Source organism: Oncorhynchus tshawytscha, linkage group LG19 (assembly GCF_018296145.1).
Source record: "Oncorhynchus tshawytscha isolate Ot180627B linkage group LG19, Otsh_v2.0, whole genome shotgun sequence".
Lineage (NCBI taxonomy): Eukaryota > Metazoa > Chordata > Actinopteri > Salmoniformes > Salmonidae > Oncorhynchus > Oncorhynchus tshawytscha.
Window position 1 is genome coordinate 26,003,125 of NC_056447.1, and position 17,416 is coordinate 26,020,540.

General features: G+C 42.1%; 1 protein-coding gene across 2 annotated transcripts in view; it reads right to left on the reverse strand.

Annotated features, from left to right (window-relative positions):
* The window catches only part of LOC112218547 (N-terminal EF-hand calcium-binding protein 2), a 121,804-nt gene that overhangs the window by 12,441 nt on the left and 91,947 nt on the right, over positions 1 to 17,416 (reverse strand). The window contains exons 8-9 of one of the 2 annotated variants that reach the window (XM_024379423.2): positions 15,952 to 16,031; positions 5,695 to 5,751 (exon numbers count right to left, since the gene is read on the reverse strand). In XM_024379423.2, coding sequence (XP_024235191.1) covers positions 5,695 to 5,751; positions 15,952 to 16,031 — 137 coding nt within the window. The remainder of the gene's footprint in view (positions 1 to 5,694; positions 5,752 to 15,951; positions 16,032 to 17,416) is intronic. The other variant, XM_024379424.2, reaches the window with a different exon arrangement.

Consider the following 17,416-nt stretch of genomic DNA (forward strand, 5'->3'; position numbering starts at 1 on the left):
ATGTATTTATGTCACTGATTCGATGATTGCTATACAATACATTCATTTAAATGATGCCTAACATTATTCTGATATGTGACATTGGGACTGTGACAACGCAATCAAACTGTTTAAATCTACAGTTGGTTGTTTTTCTTCCTTATTTAGCAAGCAGCTGAGTCCAACATGTGGTGCTTCAGCAGGTGGGAAAGATAAAAACGAATTGAAGACATTAGAAACTACTGTCTGACAGGACCATTCCAAACTACAGTTATCATCCCCTCTGGACCAGAGCAATAAATGGGTAAAAAACTGATAATAAACTCAAAACTCAATCAGAAACAGTAAATTACCCATTTTTCCTCAAACCAGAGCAATATTATTACATTTCCTCTTCCATTCCAGATGGAGAATAAATCAACTATTACCAAGACACATGCAGCATTTACCAGGCTGCCTAAAATAAGGGCTAGGCCCATCATGCTAAATTAAAGTTGATTCAATTGTTGTGTGCCTTTCATTTGTCATCTAGGCTGGTTTTAACAAGACAGCGTGTGGCACAGACAAAAACACAAACAAAACGAGAAATCCTTGTAACTGTGTATCTCAGCATGAGTTTCTATAAAATAGTAATTGTCTGTGGGGAGATCTATAAAGTGTCATCATTACTGGATGTGAAAATGGGGACATTTCACAAATGGTTATGGACTCTATAAGCTAGTTTGATAGGAAATATTTTGACCACCACTGCAATAAAGATACAAGAGGCCTTATCAATGATAGTATTAAAATCCATCCATTCATCTCCCTTCTCTCTCTTCATTACCTACATTATTTATTGTGTGTGCCCCTCTCTCTCTCTCTCTCTCTCTCTCTCTCTCTCTCTCTCTCTCTCTCTCTCTCTCTCTCTCTCTCTCTCTCTCTCTCTCTCTCTCTCTTTTCTGTCTGTGGGTTTGTGTGGGACTGTACAAGGGTTTGTGTGTGCGTATGGTTCAGGGCAATATCTATATGTAGGCATATATGTGCACACAAACATATGCAGGCATACATGGTATAATGAAGGCAGTAAGGAATCCATTGAATATATCATGAGATAATAGTGCATGGCTGTGTATATGAGGGTGTGTGTGAAAGAGAGAGAGTTTGAATGTATGTACAGGAATGTGTCCCCCATAGGGTATGGAAGAAGTTGGGGAAGACCTCAGAGGGGAATCACAGAATTGCACCGTTAACATGCAAACTGGAGAATACCCCCCCCTCCCCCCTTTTATTTAACTAGGCAAGTCAGTTAAGAACAAATTCTTATTTACATTGACGGCCTACCCCGGCCAAACCCGGACGACGCTGGGCCAATTGTGCGCAGCCCTATGGGTATCCCAATCATGGCCGGATGTCATACAGCCTGGATTTGAATCAGGGACTGTAGTGATGGCTCTTGCACTGAGATGCTGTGCCTTAGACCGCTGCGCCACTTGGGATTCAGCCGTTGGCCGATTTTCCTTTTCACTCTGTCAATTAGGGTAGTATTGTGGTGTAACTACAATGTTATTAATCCATCCTCAGTTTTCTCCTATCACAGCTATTAAACTCTGTAACTGTTTTTTCTAAAGTCACCATTGGCCTCATGGTAAAATCCCAGAGCGGTTTCCTTCATCTCCGGCAACTGCGTTAGGAAGGACACCTGTATCTTTGTATTGGAAAGGGGTGAATTGATAAACCATCCAAAGTATAATCAATAACTTAACTTTTTTTTTACCCATCTACCAATAGCTGCTCTTCTTTGCGAGATGTTGGAAAACCTCCCTGGTCTTTGTGGTTTAATCTGTGTTTGAAATTCACTGCTCGACTGAGGAGTACAGAGATGAGGCATTCATTCAAAAATAATGTAATACACAATTATTGCAGTTTGACATTATGGGGTATTGTGTGTAGGCCAGTGACAAAAAACAAAACAAAATGTAATCCATTTTAAATTCAGGCTGTAACTCAACTAAATGTGGAAAAAGTCAAGGGGTGTGAATACTTTCTGAATGCACTGTATGTCTCTATATTTTGCATGGGAATAAATGGGAACAGATTTCCAAAATTAAAATCACTTGGAGCTGATTTCCTGGTGTTTTTACAGTCTTTTATGTCCATTAATGAAAGAAAAATAAATATAAAAAGAAAAACATCTTGGAGGGCCAAATAAAACCATCCGCGGGCCAAATTCGGCCCATATGCTGCCAGTTGGGGATCCCTGTCCTAGAGAGATAATTCTCTTTCTGCAGTGGTGCATCCCTTCGCATCATAACACCCTCCAAATGAGCAATGCTGCATATCTTTCTCCAATGATTCTCTCTCCTTGTGTCTTTCTCCCCATCCCTCATGGCACAGTGGTTGTATCGACAAGGGACAGTGAATTCAGGTCTGCCAATATAAAAGAAAGCTGTGTGTGGTCTAGGAGACTATTATCAACTGTGAAAATGCATTCGAAACCCTTAAAGAAACTGCTGACACAATAGATACACTGTGGTATGATGTACAAGAGCAATGATGTGTTCACACTGACTCTCTCCTGATGGAGACAGTGCATGTTTGAGCACTGGTCACTCCCACAAGGCTACAGTGAGCAATAACTACTGTTCAGTCCCTCTAATGCTCCGATTCCTCACCACATAGCTGTTGAGTTTCACATTATGGAACAAACAATTGGAGAGTGGATGAAAATATGCACTACCCAGGCTGCACCCAGGGTGAAAAAGGTCAGTCAGAAGTACCACTGTGGTCAGTGCTATACACAGTATCCACTGTACTGGCTGAAGTTAGGTCAGATAACTCAGGTCTGCAGCACTGCTCTGTCCCAGGTACAGTATATCGCTCTGAACTGGATAATGGAAGGAGAAATACAGTGTGGTCTTTCAGGTAAGGCAGACTGGCCTTTTGTTTTCCTCACAGTCAATCCAGATGAATCAGTGTCAATAATGGGGTTGCTGCATACCGAGTGCTTCTTGAAATAAAATAAATAAATGAAATAAAATAAAAATAACAAATATTTTCCAACATTGCCACCCCCTCTAGGCAAACATGTACAAAACGTTGCAATTTCTAAGCAGGAAATCAAATATGTAAAATGGAAATGCTTGACTATTGAAAATCACAATACAGCAAGAAAACAGAAGCCTGAGCATCATTAGCTGTGGCACAATACATTGGAAGCATGTAATTAAATAGAGACTAAGGGATATCAAAGAGCTAATAATCAGACCCTAGTCTCATTTCTACACTACTGTTCAAAAGTTTGGGGTCACTTATAAATGTCCTTGTTCTTTAAAGAAAAGCAATTTTTTTGCCCATTAAAATAACATCAAATTGATCAGAAGGCCAGCATCCCGGAGTCGCCTCTTCACATGTCAATGTTGAGACTGGTGTTTTGCAGGTACTATTTAATGAAGCTGCCAGCTGCCACTAGACCCTCTAATGTACTTGTCCTCTTGTTCAGTTATGCACTGGGGCCTCCCACTCCTCTTTCTATTCTGGTTAGAGACAGTTTGTGCTGTTCTGTGAAGGGAGTAGTACACAGCGTTGTACCAGATCTTCAGGTTCTTGACAATTTCTCACATGGAATAGCCTTCATTTCTCAGAACAAGAATAGACTGATGAGTTTCAGAAGAAAGTTCTTTGTTTCTGGCCATTTTAAGTAATCAAACCCACAAATTCTGATGCTCCAGATACTCAACTAGTCTAAAGAAGGACAGTTTTATTGCTTCTTTAATCAGAACAACAGTTTTCAGCTATGCTAACATAATTGCAAAAGGGTTTACTAATGATCAATTAGCCTTTTAAAATGATAAACTTGGATTAGCTAACACAACGTGCCATTTGAACATAGGAGTGATGGCTGATGATAATGGGCCTCTGTACACCTATGTAGATATTTCATTAAAAGTCAGCCGTTTCCAGCTACAATAGTCATTTACAACATTAACAATGTCTACACTGTATTTCTGATCAATTTGATGTTATTTTAATGGGCCAAAAATGTGCTTTTCTTTCAAAAACAAGGAAATGTCTAAGTGACACAAACTTTTGAACGGTAGTGTATGTGTGACCTGGGTGCTGGAGAGGAGGGGGAAATTACTTGAACGAGTCAGGCACTTGCATTAAGGAACACTGCATAATACACATACAGCAATCGTACCGCATTAATATCAAAATGCCATACAAAATGCTTTATAAGAGCAATTACAAGCAAGGATACTCAGTAAGCTGTTTCAAGGCATTTCAAATGTGGATGGTGAACTCTGGCACCTCTACTGTGCATGCTGTTGTAGAAAACATGACTTTAGATTCAATCTTTCTATTCTTGATTGTATGCTGAGTGAATCACTTGCAGTAGTGCGCACAGCACTAAGAAAACCCTGCTGAGAGTATGGTGGGTCAAAAGGTTCAATCTTCATTCCCACTTTAAGAATACCCGTCGGGCCTACTAATGTGCCCCTATTGAGCTTTGGGCACACAAACGCACATGCAGCCCCACACCAATCAGACTGGCCCAGCTGACAGGTGAAGCTTGCTCTAATCCTATTTGTGAGAGCAAATGATAGCTCTAGACGCTGACAATGATTAATGGGAGAAAAGGAATGATTCAATTTGCTTGGATCCCTCAAGCATCAATAAGGCAGAAGTCAATCAGAGGCAGGATCTTGGCGGCTTGGTTCAGATTCAGAGCAGGTGCTGCCAGTGGACTGCTGCAGTAGGACCCTAGGAGTGAGCAAGGGAACTGCACTGATGCGCAGATAAAGACACCAGTCCCTGTATTATTCCTCAGATCCATCAGACCTCTGATTGTCCCTGTGTGAACTGCCATCTCTCCATCTTACTCATACTAACAGTTCTACAGGCCACTGCATCCACATCTCATACAGGCATGCTGACGGAGGGATATATATTTCAAGAACCAGATGGAGAAACTTTTGCCTAATCAGTAAAAAATAATAATGAAAGGGTCATAAGAGCATAATACCATTTGGGCATTTGGAGAGTATGCTTGTTGCAGACTACACAAACTGTACAGCGACATATGAGTATTTTCTTTTTTGGTTAAGCATGTTTCAGATTGAAAGATAAATAACTTAACCATACTGTAGGAAACTGTTCAAACTGTTTAACAATTGTTAATATGGGGCGGCAGGGTACCCTAGTGGTTAGAGAGTTGGACTAGTAACCGAAAGGTTGCAAGTTCAAATCCTGAGCTGACAAGGTACAAATCTGTCGTTCTGCCCCTGAACAGGCCGTCATTGAAAATAAGAATTTGTTCTTAACTGATTTGCCTAGTTAAATAAAGGTACAAAAAAGTATGGAAGCATGAGGTCACAACAATATGAACAGAATATATGCTTGCCCTGAGGTTTCAGGGTCAAATAACCACCCATGGGAGGCACTTAAAATACATAATTTGAACTCAAGCACTGAGTCTGACCACTTTGAAAAGATAGATAACATGCACTCATGCTTTTCATGCAGGGAGATAAGTCATCTTCTTGGCTGCTTTCTGCTTGAAAGGAGGTGGATATGAGATGCCAATGATTCTCTGTGCAAGCTGGGAGCTTCAGAATGGAGCTCCCAGCTTGGGGGTCGTGAGGGGTAGCTAGGGGTGGAGCAGCAAACCCCCCACAGTGCCACAGCCAAACCGTGCCCCCCTACCAGGCTCTCAGGCATAAATATGCTACTTACTGCGCTGGCTGTGCCATCAGTGTCTGTTAGCCTCTGATTCAGGTCAAACCAAACTGTCTGCAACAAGAACCAAAACACAAGAACCACAAGTGGATTAGTGTTAAGCCTAAACTGCACTGGAACAGAGGAACAGAGGCACCCTACTCTGCACTGCACACACCCAGGTGGGCAGTTTTTTCCCCAACTCACATTTCTTATTTGCAACTGTACAGACACGATGCATGTTTCTTTTAATCCGACTCAAGACTTGCCTTGATACTGTTCTGATGACAATTGATCACTAAGCTGAATGAATATCAGTGTTGGGGAAGTTACTCTGAAAACATAGTTTACCAAGCTACCAATGACTTCACACTGAAATAAGTTAAGCTACACTCCAGCTACCCTTAATAATAATACAGTTTACCTAACTAAGCTTACTTTGAAAAAGTAGTTAACTACATCCAAACTACTTAGTGAAAAATTATCATATCTATATCTAAAATGTCATTGACTACAAATTGCAAGAACAAATGACTCTGGAGTCAGATGACAACAGAATGTGTAATTTAGCCTATAAAACACAGAAAGTTACAATTAGGCACACAAAAAGTGTTTCACGCGAGAATTAGGCAGGTCTAATGCCGAAAAATAAAGGAAATTCTTGATTACTTCATCTATATATGTATATATTTTTTTTAAAGTAGTGTGTAGTTCCAGTAGTTAGCTACTAGTTGAGAAGTTAATAAAACCTGCAGTAACTAAGGTGGTCATGAATTATACTTTTATTGCTGCTTTATTACCCATATATTACAGTTAACAATGCAGTTCCCTTCAAACTGTCAAACTATCCCCCTATTTGGGCTTTCTATTTGAGCAGAAATCTGTCTTGATTACTGTGAGACGCTATATCGCTAAGCTAGCTAATATACTCACAGATCTGTAGATGAAAATGTTACACTGCAGAGAGGGTAGCTATCACATAGTATAATGTGGAACGGCCTTAGATAACATTTAATATAGAATCACAGAGATTTTAATCAGAGATGAGCATCTCTGACTGCAGGAAAATGTCAAGCCCAGAAAAACCCATCACTGTATTACAGAGCTATATTTACAATCACATATTAAAGGAAAATAACACCCCAAAACGATATTTTGGTATTTGTTTCATTAGTCCATTGATATCATGGTGCCAAAATGTTTTGAATGTCAGCAATCAAGTTTTCAAAATGTATAACTTTCAAAATACGGAAAGACAGCATCCTACCGGCTGTATTTCTGTATTTAGAAAGTTATATATCTTGAAAACTTGATGACATACAAAACATTTTGGGACTATATCAACAACAGACTAATGAAACAAAAACCAAAATATCGTTTTTGGGTTCAGTTGCACACACTGAATGCCCTGATTTCTGTAGTTATGTCTGATCTAGTCATTGTATATCATCTGCAGGATGATTTTAACCAGAGGTGACCTCAAGCCCATCACAGATGTGTGAAGGATCCTTGTCATCAGAGCTCTTGTTGTCTGTAGAATGCTGTAGAGTGCACGCCTGCTGGTGCAGGAAGCATCATTTCCTTTCCCCATTGTGTCATTATAAATGCCTCAATCACCGAGTAAGTTATGGACTGCAACTATTGAAAAAATAGTGTGGTGTTTCTCATCTATCCAATGGGAGTGGAGTGAAACACTGTACTGTATAGCAGTTTCCTTCCGACAAATGTCTTACTGAGTGTACATTGGTGCATAATGATGAACAGACAACGCAGATGTGTCTGAATGTGGGTTGAGACCCTGGATTATCTTTCATACAGCACCAGATACTGTACAGATGAAGGATCTTAATTTGAGCCAGTCTACTATATTACAGTAGAAAAATAATCCTGCAGCAACAGGAAGTGTGAATTATGATGAGGATTATAATTAAGGCTGCAATATGTAATGACCTGACCAAATTCACATAGACATGTGAGTTATAGAACTGTCATTCTCGATGAAAGCAAGTTTAAGAAGCGGCAGATCTGTTCTTTGTGCTCTATTTCTATGCTTCTCGTTCTTAAGTTTCTTTTTTGTATATTTTACTTCCGGTTTTATACACCAGCTTCAAAAAGTTGAAAATACAATATTTTTGGTTATTGAAAATATACTACAAGTTTGTATTTTCCTGCTGTGTAGGAAAATTCTCAGCATCAAAATAGTGATCAAATTAGGATCCTTCATCTGTAGCAATATGAGGGCTGCTGGAGAAAGAAAGTATGCTGGTGCTCCAGTTGCCACGGTGATTGAGGCATTTATAATGACACAACAGGGAAAGGAAATGATGCTTCCTGCACCAGCAGGCGAGCACTCTACAGCATTCCACAGCATTCTACAGACAACAAGAGCTCTGATGACAAGGATCCTTCACACATCTGGGATGGGCTTGAGGTCACCTCTGGTTAATAAAATCATCCTGCTGAAAATATACAATGACTAGATCAGACATAACTATAGCAATCAGGGCATTCAGTATGTGCAAATAAGTCACATTGTATGGGACTAACAAATTTAAAGCATATGCCTGGTTTGAAGGAGAAATCCAGAAAAGTACATTCAGGACTAGAATCACAGACAGAGATAGCATGGACATAGCTGAGGGGACTACTACTTTGATCTTGTGAGGCAGAAGACAACTCAATTTGTGCAATGCATGTTAGTCATAACGGCTTCCAGTGTACAAGATTCTCACTCTGTTCGAAACCCTTTTGTGATACATTTTTTCCACATCCATAAATTTGTACAGCCCCTCTCCCATAACATGGATAATAAGCACTTGTGGCAAACAGCGCAGCCCGCTGCGAATACATATTTTCTGTGAGGGAACGTTTGTCTGATTCCACCAAATCCATCCCGCCAGACTTGCGGTACAGTTGACTGTTCCAGGTTCGTTCCTTGCCCTGTGACACAGAAGGTCTGCCTAGGAAGACCTAAAAATCCTCCCTTTAGGAATCTTCACTGGGATCTGACAGTGCCTTCCATGTTCTCTCAGGGGCGCTTCATCGAGCATGGAATAAAACTGTTCAGCTATTCTTAGCTGCTGCAATAAGAACTTGCCTGCCTGCCAGATACAACAGAATAATTAACTGGAGACTCCATTAGTCTACCATGCTCACTGCATACAAGACATGGGCAACGGAGAGAGACAAAGAGCGGAGCGAGTGAGAGAGAGAGAAGAATGAGAGAGAGAGAGAGAGAGAGAGAGAGAGAGAGAGAGAGAGAGAGAGAGAGAGAGAGAGAGACAGACAGATAAAGCCTGAGGGAATGAATGAGGGAAGACAGCGTGCAGAAGGGGAGAGGGCATGAGGGAGAAGAAGAGTGCAAGGGAGAGAGGGAGGGATGAGTGAAAGAAATAGCAAGACATATTGCAATAGTTTGGATGTCAGGGCTCTATAATTGCTTTCTTTGTCTCTCTTTCGCTCACCCTTGCTCTCTTCTCTCATCCCGTCCCTTTCAACCATCATCCTATTGCGGACTGGGGGGGGGGCGCATTTTACATTCATAAACCATGTCGAGGGCCGTTCTAAAAGGTTGTCACTTAAGCACATTGCAAACATTAAGCCTAAATCTATCCTTAAATTAAGAATTTTCATGAATTTTTTACAATATAGTCAATTTGGACTTTATGGCCCTTGACCTTTTAAAAAAAAACAAAACATTTTTTTATATCTTCTTCGGTCAAGTTAATTACCTCATTAGCTAGTTGGCAACCGGATAACTTTACCAATAGTATATCCGAACATTTGGGGGCACAGTAAGAATGGAAAAGGGATAGCTTCTTCAGGAGATCAATGGTCATAGTAATGAACAAATGAATGACTGATCACTTGCATGTTGTAGTCACAAACTTGACACTCTTAAAAAGGCAGTGTACAATTTTCAATGTAATGCATCTCAAATTTGTGCTTTTACATAATGTAGAAACCTAATATTCCACAAATGTCTTTGTAATTTCAATGATAAGTATTTTTATGAAGATTTTTTACATTTTTTTATAATAAAAAAGTTACAAATGAGTTACAAATGAGTTTTGAGGGCACAACATGTGCTTCAGAAGTAGCTAGAATTCATATAGGCCTGGGCTGTTCAATGTCAGTGCTGGTGGGTAATAGAGGGCGCCAACAGACATGGCAGCTCTGTTTCTAACTCCTAAGCAACTTTGTAGTATTTCATTTTTTGTGTGTGTTATCTCTTACATTATTAGCCCAGAACGTTTTTTGTGTTATTACATACAGCCGGAAACAACTTTTGGATATCAGAGCGGTGGTAACTCACCAGCATTACGACCATGAATATGTTTTTCCCAAATTGGATTCTTTGTTCGCACCCCCCAGAACAATTGAACTTGTCCCAGAGTCTGCTCCAAGACGCCGCCGGTGGAGAAGAGGTATTCGGAGTGGACTTCTAATCCGACTCAAGAAGCGTGCACACCATCCACCGCTTCCGAATATATTACTCGCTAATGTTCAGTCTCTGGACAATAAAGTAGACAAACTCAAGGTGAGGGTCCACATCCAGACAGACATCAGGGACTAACATACTCTGTTTCACGGAATCATGGCTCTCTCCAGATACACTGTCACCTGTCCAGATAGCCAGCTGGGTTCTCAGTACATCGTGCAGGCAAGAATAAAAAACTCTCACTCTCGGAAAAAGAAGGGCAGTGGTGTATGCTTCATAATTAACAACTCATGGTGTGATTCTGATAACGGTCAGAAACTCAAGTCCTTTTGTTCACCCGACCTAGAATACCTTACAATCAAATGCCGACTGTAATACCTCCAAAGAGAATTCTCATTGGTTATAGTCACAGCTGTGTATATTCCCCCTCAAGTCGATACCATGACGGCCCTCAAGGAACTACACTGCAGTTTATGCAAACCACATATCCTAAGGCCACATTTATTGTAGCTGAGGATTTTAACAAAGCAAATTTGAGGAAAACACTACTGAAGTTCTGTTAACACATTGACTGTAGTACTAACGCTGGTAAAAAAAACTCGACCAGTGCTATTCTCTCTTCCGGGATGACTACAAGGCCCTCCCCCGCCCTCCCTTTGGAAAATCAGATCACGACTCCATTTTTCTCCTCCATTCCTATAGGCAGAAACTCAGAAAGGAAGTACCCATGCTAAGGTCTATTCAATGCCGGTCTGACTAATCGGAATCCATGCTTCAAGATTGTTTTGATCACGCAGACTGGGATATGTTCTGGGTAGCCTCGGAGAATAACATTGATGTATACATGGACACGGTGACTGAGTTCATCAGGAAGTGTATAGGGGATGTTGTTTCAACTGTGACTATTAAAATCTACCCAAATCAGAAACCCGTGGATAGAGGGCTGCATTCACATTAAACTGAAAGCACAAACCACTGCATTTAACCATGGCAAGGTGACTGGGAATATGGTTGAATACAAACAGTGTAGATATTTCCTCCGTAAGGCAATCAAACAGGCAAAACGTCAGTACAGAGACAAAGTGGAGCACAATTCAACGACTCAGACACGAGATGTATGTGACAGGGTCTACAGACAATCACGGATTACAAAGGGAAAACCAGCCATGTCGCGGACACCAACGTCTTGCTTCCGGACAAGCTAAACACCTTATTCGCTCGCTTTGAGGATACCACAGTGCCATCAACGCGGCCCGCTCCCAAGGACTGTGGGCTCTCGTTCTCCGTAGCCGATGTAAGACATTTAAGCGTGTTAAACCCTCGCAAGGCTGCAGGCCAAGATGGAATCCCTTGTTGCGTTCACAGAGCATGCGCAGACCAGCTGGCTGGGGTGTTTACGGACATATTCAATCTTTATCTATCCCAGTCTGCTGTCCCCACTTGCTTCAATATGTCCACCATTGTTCCTGTACCCACGAAAGCAAAGGTAACTGAACGAAATGACTATCGCCCCGTAGCACTCACTTCTACCATCATTAAGTGCTTTGAGAGGCTATTTAAGGATCATATCACCTCTACCTTACCTGACACCCTAGACCCACTTCAATTTGCTTACCGCCCCAATAGATCCACAGACGATGCAATCGCCATTGCACTGCACACTGCCCTATCCCATCTGGAAAGGAGGAATACTTATGTAAGAATGCTGTTCATTGACTATAGCTCAGCCTTCAACAGCATTCAAGCTCGGGACCCTGAGTCTGAACCCCGCTCTGTACAACTGGGTCCTGGACTTCCTGACGGGCCGCCCCCAGGTGGTGAAGGTAGGAAACAACACCTCCACTTCACTGATTCTCAACACAGGGGCCCCACAAGGGTGCGTGCACAGCCCCCTGTTGTACTCCCTGTTCACCCATGACTGGCACGCACACATCCAACTCAATCATCAAGTTTGCAGATGACACAACAGTAGTAGGCCTGATTACCAACATTGAAGAGACAGCTTACAAGGATGAGGTGAAGGCCCTGGTAGAGTGGTGCCAGGAAAATACCGTCAACAAAACGAAGGAGCTGATCGTGGACTTCAGGAGACAGCATAGGGAGCACACTCCCATCCACATTGAAGGGCCCACAGTTGAGAAGGTGAAAAGCTTCAAGTTCCTCGGCGTACACATCACTGATGATCTGAACTTGTCCACATACAAAGACAGTGTGGTGAAGAAGGCGTAACAACCTCAGGAGGCTGAAGAAACTTGGCTTGGCCACTAAGACCCTCACAAACTTTTACAGATGCACAGTTGAGCACATCCTGTTGGCCTGGTATGGCAACTGCCCCGCCCGCAACTGCAGGGCTCTCCAGAGGGTGGTATTTTCTGTCCAAAGCATCACCGGGGGCACACTGCCTGCCCTCCAGGACACCTACACCACCCAATGTTACAGCAAGGCCATAAAGATCATCAAGGACAACAACCACCGAGCCACTGCCTGTTCACCCCGCTATCATCCAGAAGGCGAGGTCAGTACAGGTGCATCAAAGCTGGGACCGAGAGACTGAAAAACAGCTTCTATCTCAAGGCCATCAGACTGTTAAACAGCCACCACTAACATTGAGTGGCTGCTGCCAACACACTGACTCAACTCCAGCCACTTTAATAATGGGAATTGATGGGAAATTATGTCAAATATATCACTAGCCACTTTAAACAATGCTACCTAATATAATGTTTACATACCCTACATTATTCATCTCATATGTATACGTATATACTGTACTCTATATCATCTACTGCATCTTTATGTAATACATGTATCACTAGCCACTTTAACTATGCCACTTTGTTTACATGCTCATCTCATATGTATATACTGTACTCGATTACCATCCACTGTATCTTGCCTATGCCGCTCTGTACCATCACTCATTCATATATCTTTATGTACATATTCTTTATCCCCTTACACTTGTGTGTATAAGACAGTAGTTTTGGAATTGTTAGTTAGATTACTTGTTGGTTATTACTGCATTGTCGGAACTAGAAGCACAAGCATTTCGCTACACTCGCATTAACATCTGCTAACCATGTGTATGTGACAAATACATTTTGATTTGATTTGATTTTGAATTGTCCCAGCGTCATCCGGGTTAGGGGAGGGTTTGGCCGGCCGGGATGTCCTTGTCCCATCACGCTATAGCGACTCCTTGTGGCGGGCCGGGCACATGCACGCTGACACGGTCGCCAGCTGTACAGTGGACATTGAAACATTGGTGCGGCTGGGTTAAGCCAGCAGTGTGTCAAGTAGGGAGAACCAGTGCTAGAGATGTTTTAATGTTGAGCCCTGCCTGGGAGGTGCAGCACAGATCGGATGTGTTGTTGGAGATGCGCTAACGAGCCACGATGGGATGTGCTAGAGATTGGTTCTATCAAGGACGGCCCGCCCATTAGGCATGATTAGGCAGCCTCTTAGGGCAGCATTTAACAAGCTAAATTGACCAAGACGCACCTCCAACAACACATATCACCTCACATAATTCTGCCCAAAACAATGAAAACATTATTCACCCAGTGGCATATGGGCTAATAAGGTGAGTGGTGATGCTGCCCCATGATAAGCAGTGTCCACTTTGCCAAAGGCAGGGGCACGAAACATTTATCTTGTCCATGCCCAGCGCACATCTCCATGGTACTGTTGGAGAGACGCAGAGCTGCGGTGCTCCACCAACGCCCAGTCAAAGTCATCTAACATAAATCATGTAGCAGCCTATACAGTAGAAATACTATATAGCCTCTGTGGCCTTTTCTGTAGCCTACAGGACGACCAAATTTATGATAACGTCATGAGACACTTTTTTACATCATGAGTGTTTCTGATTAAATAGCCTAAATGGCATCCTATCAAATAAAAATGTGCTTCAATGTGAATTGTCAATTAACATGTTGACAAACACACCACATCCTATAAACAGGACAGGTCAAAGTAAAATGGACAATAGCCAATGGAAAGACATTAGGCAACTCACGACAGCTGTCCAGGAGTTTCAATCAGTCAAATCAAATCAAAGTTTATTTGTCACGTGCGCCGAATACAACAGGTGTAGACCTTACAGTGAAATGCTTACTTACAGGCTCTAACCAATAGTGCAAAAAAGGTGTTAGGTGAACAATAGGTAAGTAAAGAAATAAAACAACAGTAAAAAGACAGGCTATATACAGTAGCGAGGCTTTAAAAGTAGCGAGGCTACATACAGACACCGGTTAGGGGGGGGCACACAATGCAGATAGCCCGGGTAACCATTTGATTACCTGTTCAGGAGTCTTATGGCTTGGGGGCAAAAACTGTTGAGAAGTCTTTTTGTCCTAGACTTGGCACTCTGGTACCGCTTGTAGTAGAGAGAACTGTCTATGACTGGGGTGGGCTAAATTGTCATGATAATCAGTGATTTCAAGTTTATAGTCATCAATTTCTGAGCTGATCATGCCGAAGTTGAAAATACAAACTGCATTTTCTAAGATAACACAACATGCACAAATTTCAAAGATTTTACTGAGTTACAGTTCATATAAGGAAATCAGTCAATTTAAATACATTCATTAGGCCGTAATCTATGGATTAAAAACAAAGGTAGGGACATGGATAAGAAAACCAGTCGGTATCTGGTGTGACCACCATTTGCCTCATGCAGCGAGACACATCTTCTTCACATAGAGTTGATCAGGCTCTTGATTGTGGCCTGTGGAATGTAGTCCATCTCTTTTTCGCTGGCTATGTAAAATTGCTGGATATTGGTGAGAACTGGAACACGCTGTTGTACATGTCGATGCAGAGCATCCCAAACATGCTCAATGGGTGACATGTCTATTGAGTGTGCAGGCCATAGAAGATCTGGGACATTTTCAGCTTCCAGGAATTGTGTACAGATCCTTGCGACATGGAGCCGTGCATTACCATGCTGAAACATGAGGTGATGGCGGCAGGTGAATGGCGCGACAATGGGCCTCAGGATCTTGTCACAGTATCTCTGTGCATACACGCTGTCTGCCATCTGCCCAATACAGTGGAAACCGGGATTCATCGTGACATTGGCCAATGAAGGTGAGCATTTGCCCACAGTCGGTTACGATGCCAAACTGCAGTCAGGTCAAGACCCTTGTGCGGATGACGAGCACACAGATGAGCTTCCCTGAGATGGTTTCTGACAGTTTGTGCAGAAATTATTTGGTTGTGCATACCCACAGTTTCATCAGCTGTCTGTGTGGCTGGTCTCAGATGATCCCCAGGTGAAGAAGCAGGGTTGTGGAGGTCCTGGGCTGGCGTGGTTACACATGGTCTGTGGCTGTGAGGCCTGTTGGACGTACTGTCAAATTTTCTCAAACGATGTATGGTAGAGAAATGAATATTACATTCTCTGGCAACAGCTCTGGTGGACATTCCTGCAGTCAGCATTCCAATTGTACGCTCCTGCAAAACTTGCAATATAGTTGTCATTGTGTTGTGTGACAAAACTGCACATTTTAGAGTGGCCTGTTATTGTTCCCAGCACTAGGTGCACCTGTGTAATGACCATGCTGTTTAATCAGCTTCTTGATAATCCACACCTGTCAGGTGGATGGATTATCTTGGCAAAGGAGAAATGCTCACTAACAGGGATGTAAACAAAATTGTGAACACAATTTGATAGAAATAAGCTTTTTATGCGAATGGAACATTTCTGGGATCTTTTATTTCAGCTCATGAAACATAGGACCAACACTTTATATGTTGCATTTGTATTTTTGTTTCGTGTCATTTTTGTATTTTATTAAAATACTTTTTTTGAGCAGGATGGGTGTTCTTACCTTGTTCTCAAGGCGTCCAATTAGCTCAGCTAGTCGGTTGATCTGTGCCTCCAGCGTCTCTTTCCTTACCTCCACCATCCCTGATAGAACACAGTCAACACACTCCCAGCATTCAACACCTGAAGCCAACACATTCTCAGCATTCAACACATTTTATGGTACAGATCTTTTCCTCCAGAGAATATTTGAGGCAATTAAGGAGTTCCAACCAGGTCTGATAAATAGGGAATAAAATGTGTTAATCAGGAAAAATCGTGACTATTCAAGGTTTGACATTGAAATATATAGCTTGTGCCTCAGCAGAGAGGAGGCCTTTATTGCTTTTCAGCTCTGTGTAGAAAGCAATAACACATTCTATCCTAACGTACTTGGCTCTTGCGATTAGCTTTGCCTTTGTGAGTCACCCTGGATAATAGTGTGTGCAGTAAAGGTTCAGCCAGGACGACAATGACAATAGAATGAAACACACTGAGAGGCCCTGCGTTAAGAGGCCTCAGTGAGGCAGAAATGAATAGGAAGGCCAATAATATTAATCCTTCCATTCTTCTCCCCTCTATGTGATGCAACATAACCAATTAATGGTGGAAAAGGGCTTTCTGCTCTTTAAAATCATCACCTCTCAAGGTGCCAAGCCAATTAGAGGATGACACTTCCCCCTGTGTTGATGAGAACAGAAGCACAGAGCTTAGAGGGGCTGTGAAATTTTGGAACCTACCAGTCATAACCATAGAAACGTTTGAAGAATGCATATAGCAGGCACATTTGGTCAGTTGGGGCTGAATGGTTGTCCATGCTGTTTGAGCATGCTCTCTGTCATACACAGGAGAGCAGTCATTATTCCTGACTGGCCATGCTAACAACAGACAGCCATCTCCATGTGCAGCTGCCTTAGCATACTGTCCAACATATGGCAGTCGCAGATGTTCGCAGGAACATTTTTATTCCACACACTGGTGCCTGCACACTCACACACACAAGCACAAGTACACCCTTGTCAAAATACATGGAGGAGTGTGGCTTGCCTCAGGTAACATTGAACAATGAACAATGGCTCATTTAAAAACAACATTTCTCCCATAGTGTCACATAGTCCTGCAAGGAGGCAGTTCCACAAATCTGATCAGCATGAATGTTTAAATTTAGAACATTCACTGGCAAGGTATTCCCTGATCAATGAAGAGAGAGCACAGACAGATTCTGCAACAAGAATGTTTAGTCTGCCATTATAAAAAAAGAGGGATATTGCAATATAGCAGGAACAACTGTAGGAAAAAAATATATTCATATTTATAAATATATTTGATAAAAGTGTGAGGGAAAGTCAGAAAAGAACGAGTGAGTCTAAGAGTGAGAGACAGAGAGAGGGGGAGGAGGCACAGGGAAGTATTGATCAATATTTTCTTCCTGATAAAATAAATGACAGGCCAGACCAAGCTGGCCCCAATCAAGGCCCTATTTCCAGCCT